Consider the following 16,343-nt stretch of genomic DNA (forward strand, 5'->3'; position numbering starts at 1 on the left):
ATGCACTCTAAAATCTGAAATCCAGCCCCCGTTTCAAGGCACAGTCCGCTGTCAGTCCAATAAACTCTTTGCCAGCACAAAGACTTTGTCAACTCTATCACTTTTGGACAAACACATCGTTCCAGTGAAGTCTTTACTGTACAAACCATGGAAGCTCACAGCATAACTACAGGTACAATAACCCTTTGGGTGCATTTCATACAGGTTTACATATTCTTCAAAGTTTCCAGAAGAATTAGGAAAGCACAGCAGGCAACACCTGGACAAAGGAGGTGATCAGTTATTCAAGCTACACAGCATTGGTAACTCAGTGCTTTGACATACACCATCATTTTACTACAGAATCCTACAATAAAAGAGCCAAGAGTCCAGCTGTATCTTCAGGGATCAAGAGGTATTATTTCTAACACACATCTCTACACAGAGAAGACATTTTTCCTAGGAAGTAACTGCTTTAGGCATAGGGGTGTAGTGTCTCGATTGCCTCTCCAGTGCCATGCACTGCAGCACAGAATGCTACTGCTTTGCCCTGCTCTCGAAGGTGCCCACCTGAGCTAACTTATCCTACAAGGGCTGGACCCGGAAAGCAGCAGCAGAGCAAAGCTGGACTATCTCACTCCCTAGCCAACTATTCTAGCTCAGCCTGGTGCTCCAAGTGCAGACGCTACAGAACTTCGCTCCCCTCCTCAGCGCCAACTACTTACGTGTATCCACTGGCAGCAACGGATGTAATGCTGGGAAAAACCAGAATCCGGGCTAAGTGGATCAGCTAACAAGACTGCTCTGTTTTTCATGATCTGAGCTCCCAGCACAATCCATTTGCCACACGCCGGCCTCGGTAAGTTTCACTAAGGACTCAGCTCCAGATTTAAAAAACAAAGTGATCAATGCAGCAGGACGCTAGAGTGGCTATCACTGCAACTACAAAAATCACCTTTCTGCCTCACATGGGACAGGCAAGCAGAGACCTTGAGCAGTACGAGGTTATCACATGCTTCTGCCTGCGGCTCCCTTCTGGGACAGCAGAGCATCCATTGCTCCTCAGAATGGAGGAGGAAAGCCAGCCGAGACCAGGAGATCTTCCCTCTACGCTCCTCTCTGTGGGGCTGCTAAATATTTATGGTAAGGGAAATGTGTTTTCCCCACCCACACCCTTTCCCCTCCATACCCTCTTCAGAGTTTCTCTTCCATATTATTTGCCTGCAAGTACCTCAAGCACAAACAAATCTTAAAGAGCAATTCTCCAGGCCCGACTTTAGCACTGATGTGCCAATAAAGTAACCAGCTTCCCTGCATGTTTCATTGCATTGTTTAGTTGTTAATTCAAAGTTAATTTGTATCCCTCTTTCCCCCCTCCCTACCCTCATGAGTTGCCATTTGAGGCAGACAATAGATAGCTCTGCACTGGGGTTTTTCTTCACCCAAAGGAAAACCAAGAACAGGAGGAACTCAAATATGAGAAATGACTATGTATTACAAAGAGCGCTCTCCAGGAGATGGGTACAAAACCAACAGCACGGAGACCCCCGTGAAAGATAAATTAAGCTTTCTGAATAGCTCACCAATTGTGTGTGACCCAACAACAGGAACCAGAACGGAATGTGAGGAGCTGTAATTCTCATGCAGTGGAAACAAGAGGCCTATCACGTAGGGTCAGTGTGTGTGGGCAGGTCACTGCAGTTATTAATACACTGGACTCCAGGTGGAAGGATGTGTCAGATGACAGATAAGGGGTCTGTTAGCTGGATGCTGTCAAATTTCATTTTCACTTGCAGTAAAACAAAGAAACAGTACAGGCAACACTGGTTTTATATTCTTATTATTCTGGTCTTGTTCATCAATCCAGTGGATGCAACTACAGCACCTTACCTGCAGCTAGGAAGTGGCCTTCCTCCCCACTCGACACAAGTGCTGCTCCGTGGACTAGCCATCAAGGGAAGCAGCGCCATAAGAACTGAGGTCAGCTCCTGTCCAGAGCCCAAGCACATAGCCTGTGAAACAGGTCCAGTCTTCACCAGTTCCGAGGCCCCGAAATCCTGCATTCGCCTCCTGAATCCAAACCCCACCTGACGCCAGGACAATGAAATCTGCTGCTGCTGAGCCAACTCTTAACATGGCTGACTACCCCTCCATCTCCGCCCAGCACCAAGCAAGGAACACTGACACGAGCTAACCCAACGGCCAAGCAGACAGGGAAGCTTTCTCGGAGAGCACTACTGGGACAGACGCACTGCGGCCACTGTCTGCTCAGCAAAGCCCAGCTCTTCTGATCTACAGACCGGCACTGTGCATTACATAAGAAAAACAGGCTTCATCAGTACGTCAAGAACAGGAGTGCCAAAAGCAAGACACTGAAAATATTGGGTGGTGGCTGGTTTTGCCCTGTCTGAGTGATTACCTGTGTAGCCAATCTTCTCAAAGCTGAGCAGGCTGAAGATGCTGTTATACAGCTGCATTTCTTTTTTATGGGTTTGGTCCATTTCATCCAGAATCTCCATCAGTTCATTCCCAGTCTTTGTGGGGTGAGTGCACTCCGCTTCATGAACAGTCAGCTCATGGTATGGACCCTGCCACGGGCACCCAATCCGCTTGTATTTGCACTGAGTCACCCTGTTACAAAGAGAGCACAAACAGGAGTACTTGTCTGCTCTGTAGACAGACACTGCACCACAGAATGAGATGCACAAATGGCAAATGACACTCCATGAATGAGGACACTTATTGTCTGATCAGAATACAGCCTCTGAAAGCAAAACCCGACCAACCTGGCGGAACAGTAACTACGTCACTGGCTACCAGAATTCATCACTAAACCTCTGGGCCTCGGCATCCCAGAACCTCCATCCGTGCCAAAGAGGCCTAGGCTTTTGCCAGCCAGCACGTTTGGCTGCAGTCATTCATGCTCAAACGAAACAGCTGGTCCCAGCAATGGGGTCAGTAATCCTAAACTGGGGTGGCATCTTAGTGTGTTGCTTGTAGAGCACCAGACACAGTGGGGCCTCTGGGCACTACTGCAGTATAAATCTTCCCCAGGATTTATTTAGCACCTGTCATTTTATGCGATGCCAAAGAACTCTATGGACCGTTTGCAGGGCTCTCTTCACCCACCGCTGAAATGCGGCACCCTCTGTGGAGTAGTAAAGTAGCAACTATCCCATACCAGCACCACTCCCTTTTAAAAGCACTTGCGTAAAGTACAGAGCATACACTGAAGTGACAGGAGGTGCCTTCTGGACTGAATTTGAAATGGAGTTTGAAAAGACGTCAGCGCTGACTCCCTTTTCACTGCAATGAGTGCGATGGATTTTCAGCGACCACGCGTGGGCAGGATTTTACACTGAAAAAGCCCCTACAACAGCATAGCCCTGTAATGCCAAGCTGGGGCATAGCTCCCGTAGGGGAGATGGGAAAGGTGCCATTTTACCGGAGAGGGCACACAAGCAGCTTCCTGCCAGGGGCCTCCCAGCCAAATCCTGACACTCAACCCTGGCTGGTTTATTAGATTTCACTTGATCGCAGTACAGCTGGAGCGCTCATGTGGACAGGCAGTTCAGTAAGTCTGAATTCCCAACAGCGCTGTGTAACCGGAGCTTCTGCCCCAGCTGACATGCTGCAGTCTAGCCAGTATTCTCTGGGCTAGTGGGCTCTGCCCGAGAGAAGCATGCCACAGGCTTCTGGCTGCTCACAACTACACGAGATAAGGATGGGAGGTAGGGTGCATGCCGCAGGCTCGGACAATGCACTGCCTCTGCCAGTAGGCTGTGAGATAGAAGCAATAGAAAACAATCATGTGCAAATCTCTGTGCTCTCAGTGCTGCTTTACAATTCTATGGAAGTAAAGCAACTTGTGGCCAAGCCAGTCAAAAGCTTCACTTTCCAGTCTCACCGAGTGTGACCTGCAGCCAGACCACCTTACAAACAACAATCATTAGAAGAGGGAGCCTGCTAAGGTGTTCTACTCCAGCCCCACGTCACGGGGCCAGCACACATTGTTTCCTTGTTTTAGATGCCTCAGCAATAGACCTTTCACAGCACCTCTTTTGAAGACTATTCTGCAGCCTAACACATCTCACTGTTAGGGTATTATTGTTCTGATATATTTTTCTCAAATGTAATCTCATTTTACTTGCTGCCCATGCTCCTAGTCTCTCTGGCTCTCCATTTTTCTGTCCTCCCTGGGGTTTTGTAACATCTGTCCGTTTAGGGTTACCTACATTCAATGTGGTTATCCCACCATAGCCTTAAGGAAGATGGTCTGTAAGACTGGAGAAATCCTCCTCCCCACCTTGCCACGAGCCCAGAGGAGACGCCCTTCACTGAAGATTCTACAGCAATTGGGAAGCAAGTGAGAACTCTCAAAACAGCCTCAGCTGTAAGCAAGAGGCAGTCCAGCTACCTTTTGGCCTGACCTACAGCGGTGACGATTTCTCAGGAAAATGCCATTCTTGCTGTTTTACAAGCTTTGGAAGGCTATTTTCCAGCAGAAGACCACTGGCCATGTGGTTCCTTCCTCCTGCCGCTTTTATAATCGTCACTAGGGGTCACTCAGTTCCCTTTAAATACTGCAGAAGGGCAATCCAACCATTTAGCTCGGGTGTTCTGAATCTGCCTGTGCTAGTGTCTCTGGACGGCCAGGAGAAGGTGGAGAGCTGTCATGACTGTGTACGTAAGAGTTCACTTGGTAGCTCGTATTCTTGAAGTAGGACTCGGTTTCCGTAGTGTGGAACAGGGCAAGTCTGCCCAACCCAACTGCCTCCCATTAGCTGTACCTGCTGCCACCCAAGCTAACACTCCCGTCTGAAACTCACACTGCAGGTGCGTCTTGTTCGCTAGGGTTCAGAATCACAGTTCAGAAGCACCATAAAAAATTCACACTCCAACTAAGCCCGGTGTTTTAAACCGCACTCCTCTTGGCGCCGCCTGCTCTGCTTCGGACAGTGCCGTCTGAGGAGCAGCCACTAACACCCAGTGCAGCGGAGAAGCCTGAGGGGCCTAAGGCGGGCTGCCCTTCAGGGGTTACGAAAGCACCTCGTGCCTCACTGAACAGCAGGTGAGACTGTTTACCTGTCCTGGCACTCCTCTTTCTGGTGTCTCTCCAGAAGGGAGCGAGGAAATTGCCGCATGCAGAAGCCACACTCTGATGGCAGCTCACTCACTGCTTTTTCCACAGCCAGGTTTCGGCAGCAGAGGCTCTTACTGATCTCACAACGGCAATTGGGGCACGTAGCCTGTTCCTCCTTCAGCCGGGCATCGGCTAGTAGGTGGATAAAACAGCCAGCGCACATCAAGTGACCATTAGTACACTGCGAAGAAGGAAAGGGAAATGAAGCTTCAAAGACCTTGTGGGAAATGACGTACCAGAGGTTCACTCTACACTTCCGCCATGTTTGCACTCTAGTCTCCCTTATATTTTGATTATAAACATATGTAATTTTTGCTGCATACATATATGTACTGTAGCTCTCTGGTCCACTGACGTGTTAGACAAGAGAGTAACATAAGGAGAATTTTTTTTAAATGCACAAATGTGCGAAAGGTGACAGGTAAACAAGAAACAGACCTAGCCACTTAAATTAACATTGCAACATTTCATCTTTAAATAAAGCAAAGGAATCTGGTTTGTTCCACTGTAGTCTTGAGAGAGACACAGAAACAGCAATTCCCTGCAGTCAGTTACCATCTTGAGTAATAAGAGATGGGAGCCCATATTGCAAACTTGTCAAAACTCTTCCACATTGATAAGAACAATCCTGGACTGTACCCCTGGTAAAGATCAGAAACTAGAGAGTAAGAAATTTTCACTTCTGACTCATCAGCACTTGGGCTTCAAACCAAACAATGCAGGAGGGGAAGGAAAGATGCTAAATAACACGAATTTCTGCCTTGGAGGTGCTATTATCTTGGGTCTGCCCATCTGTTTAAAGACAACGGATAGAACCTTAGGGGTTAAATCCCAAGGCTGGATTTTCCCCGCACCCACAATCCTATAGCCTGGCAGAAAGACTTACTGCTTTTGCTTTGTTTAAACAAGGCTCAGCTTCAAACAGGGAACAAACAAATGACTGACTAGCCAACATGCTGAAAAACCGCACATGGCACCCAGGATTTGGCCAGGCAGCCAGCGCCCTTTTTACTGGCACTATTCTTGTAGCTCAACAACAGAAAGTGAATGGCACTCCCCACCCCTTCCTTCTAGTGAAAGTCTGCTTTGTAACTGCCTTGCAGGTGACACCCCAGCGCTGCCGAGGAAGGCCTGCTTTCTCCTTTGGCACAGCAAAAGGACGATAGCTCATTTCAGCACAGACAGTCTTACTCTTCCTTTACTCAACTATAGACTGAATGGAATCCAGGCATACGCCATTCCCAACCAACCTTTGTATCACATGCTTACCTAGCGATTTATGAGCCTTGTAAGACGGAGGAGACCTCTGGACAGCTTGTCTACTGAAGCCTGTTCACAGTGGACTAAATAGCACTCCTGACCACTATTGAGTTTCGTTTCCCACTTTCCAACACCCTGTAGCCCTACTACACCGGGAGACACTATTTTCAGCGCTAGGTCAGTTAACTATTGGTTTCCTTGGGCTGGTGCTGAAGACAATACAACGCCTTGCGTAGACAGGATGAAACTGTTTTCAACATCTTTACAAAAAGTGTTTTTGAAAATAGTTTCTTGAGTCTGAACCATGCCAGAGAGCTTCCAGTAAATTGTCCCTTTCCCATGTGAATAGGAACGTGAAACCCGCAGACTGAGCCATGCACTGCAACAGTTATTATACAAAGCACACACAGCACCAGAAGAATACTGGTCCTTACCTCAAGAATAAAACCCCACAGGCTTCTACCCTTGAAGCCAAGGAGACATCCCTTGGCCAGTCGCACTGAGCCCCTTATCCTCGCTGGATGACGGCAACATCCCAAAAGCAGAACCACACCCCACCACAAACCATCTACTTGTGCAATGCTGCACAGTGGGAGAACGTGTCTTCTTGGCCTCATTTAGTGATAAACTGATGCCCCGAGGCATGCGGGCTGTACAGCTGCATTGTTCTGTCTAGAGCAGGCCAGATTTCCACCAGTGAGTCCTATACTGTCCGCAAAGAGCACGTCAATGACAACCAACCAACCAAAGGCAACTTGTATGTTAACATGTTAGCCGGGCAAGATGAACATAGCAGGAGTCTAGTTTTCGAGATTTTGAGAAATTTTATTAGTGCAAGTCCTGGTGTAAAATTCTTTAGACTAGCAGAGTCGTGTTCAACTGACCCGTGGCTCGTCCTCGGAAGACTGAAAGCTCTGGCGGAGAGAGCTGTCCTGCACAGAGGTGAAATGGAAGAGCTACTACGAAGCAACTATTCACCCGCTATGTAAAAACACACTGGAAAAAAACAAACTCCAGCGAGCCAGAGGCTGTTGCACTACCAGCAAGGCAGCCTCTGTCCCGGCGCTGCCGGAGAGCTGCCACGTCACAATTTTCTGTTTTCCTTCGTAAGTCCAATTCCCTTGAAGAAATGCAGCCTATGTGGAAAATTATTTTAGACAGGCCTTGGCCGCATAGTGTTACAGCTAGGCAGGAGGTCAAGCAGTCTCCAGAGTAGGTTCTCACCTACCCCTTGCTCTTGCACGTTATTTATTATCTGAGAGGCACCTAGAGGCCACAAAAAGATCAGGGCCGCAGTGTGCCGGGCACTGCACAGACAGAATAAAAGAGTGTCCCTAATCAAAACAGACAAGACAGACATGGAGTCAAAAGTGGGGTGTAACTTGCAAGCAGAGGGAACCAAGGGACAGTTCAATGGCATGTTAGTGCCATGATTTATTTTTATGTAAAAATGAGTGGGCTTAGTTTGTCCTCCTTTATTTTTATTTATTATAGTAAGTGTTTCTCAAGGGGGCTGGGAGAGGAGGGAAGCCACAAAGGGGTCAGTTGAACAGCAACCACCACAAAGGCAGGAAGAGTGGGCACTGAGGCCAGGGAAGGATGAAGGGGACCCACACAGGGCAAGGGGAATGAGACCAAAACGTAGTCCGAGCAAGCAGCCAATCAGCAGAAGAGAAAGATCGTCCAAGGAGAACCTTATACTCCTTTTGGGTGGAGTTCCGACAACAACCAGCTGACACAGCCCTGATTCTATTAACCCAGTGCAAAGCAGGTTGGAAACTAGCAAGTCAAAGGTCACAAGAGACAGGACTAGTTTCTCCAGGGTGTCCGGTGCTTACTTTAAAGCAGAGACACATGACTGCATTCTGGCCAGCCCATGAGTGCTTGGATTCGGCAGGTTTGTAGTTTAATTGTCTGTGGCAGGGCAACCCTTACCTACCGCCCACCCTCAGTCCAGGGAAGAGAAAATGACTCCCAAATAATTGGTTTGGGGTGGGGAGGGGAAGAAGCCTGTTTTAACATGCTTGTAAATAATCAGATTGCCAATAGCACTGGGAGCCTTGCATAGCCTGACAGTTAGTACTTGAGTTCCTGCCCACAGGTAGTTTCCTTGTGGTAGAAACAATATAAAATTCACTAGTCTTCGTGAGTTTCAATCTGCAGCTGCCTCCATTATCAGGAAAACATTAATGTAGGAGAACAATGGCACAATCAAACCCACAGTTAATACTGTGCAATTTCATTATCCAGGCTCATTTAAAGCTGTCATGTAGGCGGCTGCAGAAACTGATGGCTTAGCTACTCCTCCCTCCCCTCCTTGGCAAAGCATCCCAATTTCCAGTAACAAGGGCATTTTTAAAACCTGCCCCATCCTGTGTTTGCATCATTGCACTTGGAAAGATGAGTGACCCAACCAATGACACTGAGTGACCAAATTCTAAACCGCCGTTTGTCTGCTTCTGGCCAGTTTTCCAAGCCTAGAGTATATGGACTCTCAGATGAGGGCTCTCCTCTGACTGTCAGGGTGCTGATGAGGAAGTCACAATGTTTCTACACAAAGTTTAGTTACAGATTTGCCTTTGAGGGTCATTTTTCCTCTCTGCCCCGACTTTCCATAGGAAAAAGTACATGTCTCCTAGACTCTGCTCACTACAACATGCTGCTGGCTTGTTCTATACTAAAGACAGCAAAGATATTTCTCAAGCAATGGCCCACGTTCCAGAAAATATAAGGGCGTAACTGTGACAAAAGTTCTAAAACCACCGTCCACAAGAGCTGAGGAGCTACATGCCAAAGAGTGTCATTTGCAACAGAAATAATGGAACATGAAGCCTCTGCAGCCAAAGCCCCCCAATTTCCCCTGGGGCTAAAAACTGCATGAATTCCTCGACTCTCTGAGCCCTGCTCAACAGCTGGTCAGTTCTGCATCAGGTTTTAACATGCCCTATATCTCATCTTCCTTAAGGTACAGGCCTTTGTTTCAGCAAGGTACTTCTAAGCACTCGTTCTGATGTAAGAGTGACCTACAAATACAAGTTGTGCCTGTGCCCTTTTTGCTCCTGCGTGGTAGATAAAGGGCTAACGCTGACACTTTTCTGCTTGTTTCTTACATTAGCAATATTGGGAGTCACCGTTTTCTCTAATCCGCCAAATCACGGCAGACTGATTTAAATCAAGGTGATTTAAGAAGCAATTTAAATCATGATTTAATCACCAAGTGGAAAGCCTCGATTTCAATCATCCATTTTAATCAATTTTTCCATTTGCACTTCAGTTATTTTCTAAAGAAAAGTGCATTCTCACTGGTTAATATAACCAGTGAACCATGTTACAACTACAATTACAACTAACCAGAGCCTTTACACTAGATTTGGTACATCTTGTTATTACTAGGAGCGTACATTAGAACAATATATATTTATTTAAGCAATTGCATAGCTTAATATTTTCAGATTCTTATTAACTAATTGTACATTTTAGTATGTTAGAAAATAGTGAATGACATATTGCTTATTAACTAGATTATTAACTTTTTGCTCATGGTTTATGTCAAGCTGCATGAGGATGGTAACTAGAATTTAATTAAACACACAAAACAGCATATACAATTTATTTTTGTTAAACAAAACAAGCCCTTAATGCAGTACATGACCTGCTATGCCAGATTTATAAAGACTAACTTCAAAAATTACATGTTTTCCCCCCATTCTTTCTTTATATAGAAAAGCAGCCTTTAACTCCAAGTTTTTAATAGAGGCCCATGGATTCAGCATGTTCATTTATTTAGTTTAAACAGGTTTGTTTTTAAAAATTAAAAACTTATAATTTCAACAAATCAGAAAATCTAATTTCAATTTTTTTAAAAAATCAGATTTATTTTATTTTTTAAAATCATCGATTTTTGTCCACCCTGCTCCAAACACTCTTTCAGCAAAATGTTGGTGGAAGTTTTCTCAGCACTCAGAAGGGAACGGGGTTTGGATCATTCACAAAGAGTTTTTCTCCCCGGGGTTGTTTTTTGTTTTAAGTTGTAAACTGCCTGACTAAAAAAAAAACATTTCTCTTCCCATTATCCTGGGTTCAGTCTCACCTTGTAATAACCTTCATTCCAATTTTGCCCGCAAAACCAGGGAAGCTGAAGCTGAGTGCTGATACATCTAACACAAAACGACTAGAAAAGGACCATGCTAAGCTCCAGAGAAAGTTAGCCAAGCTAGGTGAATGCACAACATAATGTGAAACAGAGTTCAATATTAATAAACGCAAAGTAAGGCACACTGGGGGCAAAAAATCCAACTACTCACACACCACACAAGCGTCTAACCTATCAACCAGTTCAGGAAAGACATCAGTGTAGACAGATCAAGGAAGCGCTGAGCTCAAAAGAAAACAAGGTATCAGGACTGGGATTGTGTAGAATAAAGATTAACGTTATAAAGCCTTTATATAAGTCAATGGCGAGGCTTTGTCTGGATACTGTGTGCAGTAGGGGTCACCCCATCTCAGAAAGGATATTGCAGAGCTGGAGGGAGTTCAGAGAAGAGCAAAAAGACCATTCAAAAGCCTGGAAAATCTCTCCTATGAAGAGTAAATGTTACCTCAGAAAGGAGACTCGTAAGAGGGGATATGTTAAAAGCACATAAAACAAGTGGTCTAGAGGAGCGTTATAACACAGGGGTCCAAGGCCCCCTGGGGGTCCGCAAGCAGGTTTCAGGGGATCCGCCAAGCAGGGCCAGCATTACACTCACTGGGGCCCAGGGCAGAAAGCCTAAGCCACACCACCCCGAGCCCTGCCACCTGGGGCTGAAGCCGAAGCCTGAGCAGCTTAGCTTCATGGGGCTCCCTGTGGCATGGGGCCCTGGGCAATTGCCCGGCTTGCTACCCCCTAATACAGGCCCTGGCTTTTATATGCAGAAAAACAGGTGTTGTGGCATAGGTGGGCTGTTGAGTTTTTATAGCATATTGGGGGGGCCTCAGAAAGAAAAAGGCTGAGGCCCCCCTGCTGTAGTGGGTAGACCGGGAGCTGCTGGTCTCCATCTCAAACATAAGAATAAGGGGACAGTCAACAAATTTTTTTAAAAGGTGGGAAATTCGAAACCCATACAAACTCATTACAAAGGATGAGGCCAAGAACTTAGCAAGGTTCAAAACGGAGTGGACAGTCATACGCATAACACAAGTATCCAGAGTTAATGCGTCCACATTCTGGAAGAGATTAAAACTCACACTGAAACGAATCTGTAACTATTGGGGATTAGGACAAGACCTAATGTGGGGAGCAAGTTATCCCACACCTGCCTCATGGGAAGTTTCTCGCTCCTTCCTCTGAAGCATCTGATGCTAGCCGCTGTCACAGATATATACTGGACTAGATGACCTCAGGTCTTATGCAGTCTGGCAACTCCTACAGTTCCTAAAAAGGTGACCCTATCAGGCCTTATATGTCATAAATCAGAGAGGGAAAAAAAACACTATTTTTTGCAAGGCACTTTTGGGTTCACCAATACAAAAAAACATGTTTCACAAATCTGCAGCTCCACTGTGTTCAGAAACAGGACTGTGTAACATAATACAACTTCCTGCTTTCATGAAAAGCATGTAGCATCATGAACTATAACGACTCACATGATCTTCTCAGTGAATGGAGTTTGAGTGGAACCAGCTATGTGGTTAATCCACTAGGAATTCTACACTGCAGCATTCGCAGGCTGAGAAACAGGATACCGCTCAGCGCTGCTTTGCTGTAGCTGGCATCACTCCTCTGTCTGCGACTTCCAATTAAAAGTTGTCATGGAATAAAGACAAAACAGCCACGCCTGTGTGGAAGATCGATCCCCAAGAACAGAACACTACAAATGTATCAGAACTCTTTCACACACACATAACACAAATGGAGAAGGATCAAAGACAGGAATAACCCTATGTATATCCCAAATACTCTAAGGATCCTGCTGGACCATGCCAGCGGAACCAATGTAAACAGGGAGAAGCCAGTCACTCAGACCCACTCCAACAAGGATAAGCCATCAAGACTACCCTCAACCCCATCCAAAAGGTTTTCCATACCGCTTACATACATGGCAACAAGCACAGAACAAGAACCTGAGGACTTTGCAAGAAGTTTTCTAGATATTTGTAACTATGCTGCACAACCAGTTGGCCTCGATTTCTACAACAGGACACTGGGAGAGACCTAATGATCCATACGAATGGTAAGAGGAATCAATAACATTTGAGGTGTGGTTCTCAAAGAATCCTCTCTGAACCTCCCCCATGCCCTAAGGCTGCCCCGCCCCCGGTGCATAGTGATGTGATCATTGTGCAGACAGGTTGGAGGGCAGGCTTGTAGCAACAGAGGGGGTAGGTTTGAAAAGCCCTGTGGAAGTAAGCCCAGCTCTGGCTGAGCAGTCTCTGCAGCAGGCCTACTGGGTCTGGAACTCCTTGCCAGAAGAGAGAAGACTGAGCCCAAGCCTGACTGTTTAGGACAAGAGCTGAAGACACCGTTCGGAAAAACTCGCCAATCCCAAGAATGGTGTGTGGCAAAGCAGGTGCTCAGATACCACGGTGAGCAGATACCAGACAGTCTCAGAACTTGGACACTGCCCCCCCCCCACTGAAATGCACACTATTCAGAAGGTAAAGAGTTTACGAGTGTGGTCTTCTAAGGAAACAAACTCTAACACTTGCATTCCAAGGTGATAAACTCTTTCCACAATCTCCAGACACCCATATCCTGTCTTCCTGGGCAGGAGCCTGACAGAAAGGCTGCTGACACAAGAACACTTTAGACAGGAGAAATCTATTCTCCTCCAAGTCATTCACTCTCGATATTAACTGGAATTTGAGTCCGACAAAGCACTTCCCATTGATCACTCAGGTTGCTGGGCTCATAGACATGGATCGTTTGGATTGATTCAGAACATAAGCTCTAGCTATGAATCCAGAAGAGAAGGGCTCCTTCAGATTCCACACCCGGAGCCTATCCCCACAGTGTGCTCAGGTCAGCTGATCAAAAGTCAGGGGAGCTTCTCTTCCACTTCCCAGGAGAACGCTTAAAACACAGGAAACTGACATTCCTGTTAATCCCAGTGTGCAACATACTCTTCATTCATTCCACACCAACAGCTGTGATAGAACAGTGCAAAGAGCTCAAGGCAGGGTCTAGCTCTCCACTGATATGTCAAAAATACTGGGAATTGGGGAGTAGCCTGCGAAACTGCAGGCAGCTCAAAAATCACCAGGAGTTGGGTAATTCTCAAAGGACTGGTCTTTACTCACCCCAGGGTTTAGAGCTCAAGTGGAACAGTTACCAACCACGGGCAGCACTCTGCAGAAGGGGCAGCACTAAAAGGCTCAGATGAAAGTTTCCAAAAAGCCTGGAAAGCTTCAGCAAACCTCAGGAAAAGTTTGACTTTTTAAAATTTTTTTAATTAACAGTCGGGGGAAAGGCAAGCATGCCGGAGCTCCGTGACCCAGCCCTATTCATTATGCAGTGCATCACAGCAATAAACTAAACAGAGGTCAGGAGCAGCACAATTAATAGCAACACTAAACCCACAGGACAGGGAGGGGAAGCCAGAACCTAGGTTCACAAGCACTTCGAGTCAAACATGACCACAGCCCCATGAATAATGTGATTATTGGCTGCAAAAATAGCCACATCACTCCCCTTTTAAATACAGGCTGCCTAACTGCAATACAGTAACTATGCTTCCAGTTTTGTAAAAGAGTCTCTAGTCCTTTTGGTTGGGGAAAACAAGCCTTGAAGCAGATTTAAACTCACGTTATATCTCTGTGGGTCTGCAGACAGCCCAGAACAGCTATGACAAAGGGCACATGTTAGCCCTGGCTAGAGCACTTTGGGATAAACATTAACCTAACACATTTACCCATTGCTAAGTGCAGTGATGGGGCAAGGGCTAGTTACTGGCAAGAGTCACCAGGGAGAGGAATGAGGAACAAACCTTCCCCTCCCCAGCACATTTAAAGTCACACCCACCCTTGTGGGAAAGGGAAACATACATTGTAATGCTGAGAAACAGCAGCAAGAAAAAAACCTCACCTACCTACTGTGTTCCACAACACCCCAAACAGATGCCTACCTCCCTCACTTCTGGACACCCAAAGCCCCCACCCATAAGACAGGAGAAGGCTTTCAAAGCACCCAGCCGCCTCCCTGCCCCAAACAGTTTCTGCAGTTACCAAACATTTGTATGTGGAGCAAAATACATTTGTTATGTTACGTTCACACAAGGGATGCTGTACTGAACTGGCAGTAGGGCCGTGGTTCCTGGCCTTTTGCTGCAAAGCTTAGATTGACTGGGCTGTGGAGGACATAGGACCGTCAACATGATGTAAGGCAGAAATAAATGGTTTGTTCACTCCCTGACAAGGCCCCAACCAAAACTGCCAAACTACCCACCAGCAGTAGACTGCTATACTGCCCTCCTCAGCAGGCGTCTATGGCTAAAGATCCCAGAACCACAGCAAGCCCATGTGCAAGCAGAGCTATGGCTGGGACTGTCAGAATCATAGAATCATAGAATATCAGGGTTGGAAGGGACCTCAGGAGGTCATCTAGTCCAACCCCCTGCTCAAAGCAGGACCAACCCCCAATTAAATCATCCCAGCCAGGGCTTTGTCAAGCCTGACCTTAAAAACTTCTAAGGAAGGAGATTCTACCACCTCCCTAAGCAACGCATTCCAGTGTTTCACCACCCTCCTAGTGAAAAAGTTTTTCCTAATATCCAACCTAAACTTCCCCCACTGCAACTTGAGACCATTACTCCTTGTCCTGTCCTCTTCTACCACTGAGAATAGTCTAGAACCATCCTCTCTGGAACCACCTCTCAGGTAGTTGAAAGCAGCTATCAAATCCCGCCTCATTCTTCTCTTCTGCAGACTAAACAATCCCAGTTCTCTCAGCCTCTCCTCATAAGTCATGTGTTCCAGACCCCTAATCATTTTTGTTGCCCTTCATAGATGAATCATAGAATCATAGAATATCAGGGTTGGAAGGGACCTCAGGAGATCATCTAGTCCAACCCCCTGCTCAAAGCAGGACCAATCCCCAATTGTTGCCCCAGATCCTTAAATGGCCCCCTCAAGGATTGAACTCACAACCCTGGGTTTAGCAGGCCAATGCTCAAACCACTGAGCCTTCGCTGGACTCTCTCCAATTTATCCACATCCTTCTTGTGGTGTGGGGCCCAAAACTGGACACAGTACTCCAGATGAGGCCTCACCAATGTTGAATAGAGGGGGACGATCACGTCCCTCGATCTGCTCGCTATGCCCCTACTTATACATCCCAAAATGCCATTGGCCTTCTTGGCAACCAAGGGCACACTGCTGACTCATATCCAGCTTCTTGTCCACTGTCACCCCTAGGTCCTTTTCCGCAGAACTGCTGCCTAGCCATTCGGTCCCTAGTCTGTAGCTGTGCATTGGGTTCTTCCGTCCTAAGTGCAGGACCCTGCACTTATCCTTATTGAACCTCATCAGATTTCTTTTGGCCCAATCCTCCAATTTGTCTAGGTCCCTCTGTATCCTATCCCTGCCCTCTAGCGTATCTACCATTCCTCCCAGTTTAGTATCATCCGCAAATTTGCTGAGAGTGCAATCCACACCATCCTCCAGATCATTTGTGAAGATATGAAACAAAACCGGCCCCAGGACCGACCCCTGGGGCACTCCACTTGACACCAGCTGCCAACTAGACACGGAGCCATTGATCAATACCCGTTGAGCCCAACAATCTAGCCAACTTTCTACCCACCTTATAGTGCATTCATCCAGCCCATACTTCTTTAACTTGCTGACAAGAATACTGTGGGAGACAGTGTCAAAAGCTTTGCTAAAGTCAAGAAACAATACATCCACTGCTTTCCCTTCATCCACAGAACCAGTAATCTCATCATAGAAGGCGATTAGATTAGTCAGGCATGACCTTCCCTTGGTG

The 16,343-nt window shown here is 46.6% G+C and overlaps 1 protein-coding gene across 3 annotated transcripts in view; it reads right to left on the reverse strand.

Annotated features, from left to right (window-relative positions):
• The window catches only part of ZFTRAF1 (zinc finger TRAF-type containing 1), a 46,695-nt gene that overhangs the window by 8,803 nt on the left and 21,549 nt on the right, over positions 1-16,343 (reverse strand). For all 3 annotated transcript variants that reach the window (XM_073329896.1, XM_073329898.1, XM_073329897.1), the window contains exons 2-3: positions 5,065-5,303; positions 2,399-2,610 (exon numbers count right to left, since the gene is read on the reverse strand). In XM_073329896.1, the coding sequence (XP_073185997.1) occupies positions 2,399-2,610; positions 5,065-5,303 (451 nt within the window). The remainder of the gene's footprint in view (positions 1-2,398; positions 2,611-5,064; positions 5,304-16,343) is intronic.

This window comes from Lepidochelys kempii, chromosome 2 (genome assembly GCF_965140265.1).
Source record: "Lepidochelys kempii isolate rLepKem1 chromosome 2, rLepKem1.hap2, whole genome shotgun sequence".
NCBI lineage: Eukaryota > Metazoa > Chordata > Testudines > Cheloniidae > Lepidochelys > Lepidochelys kempii.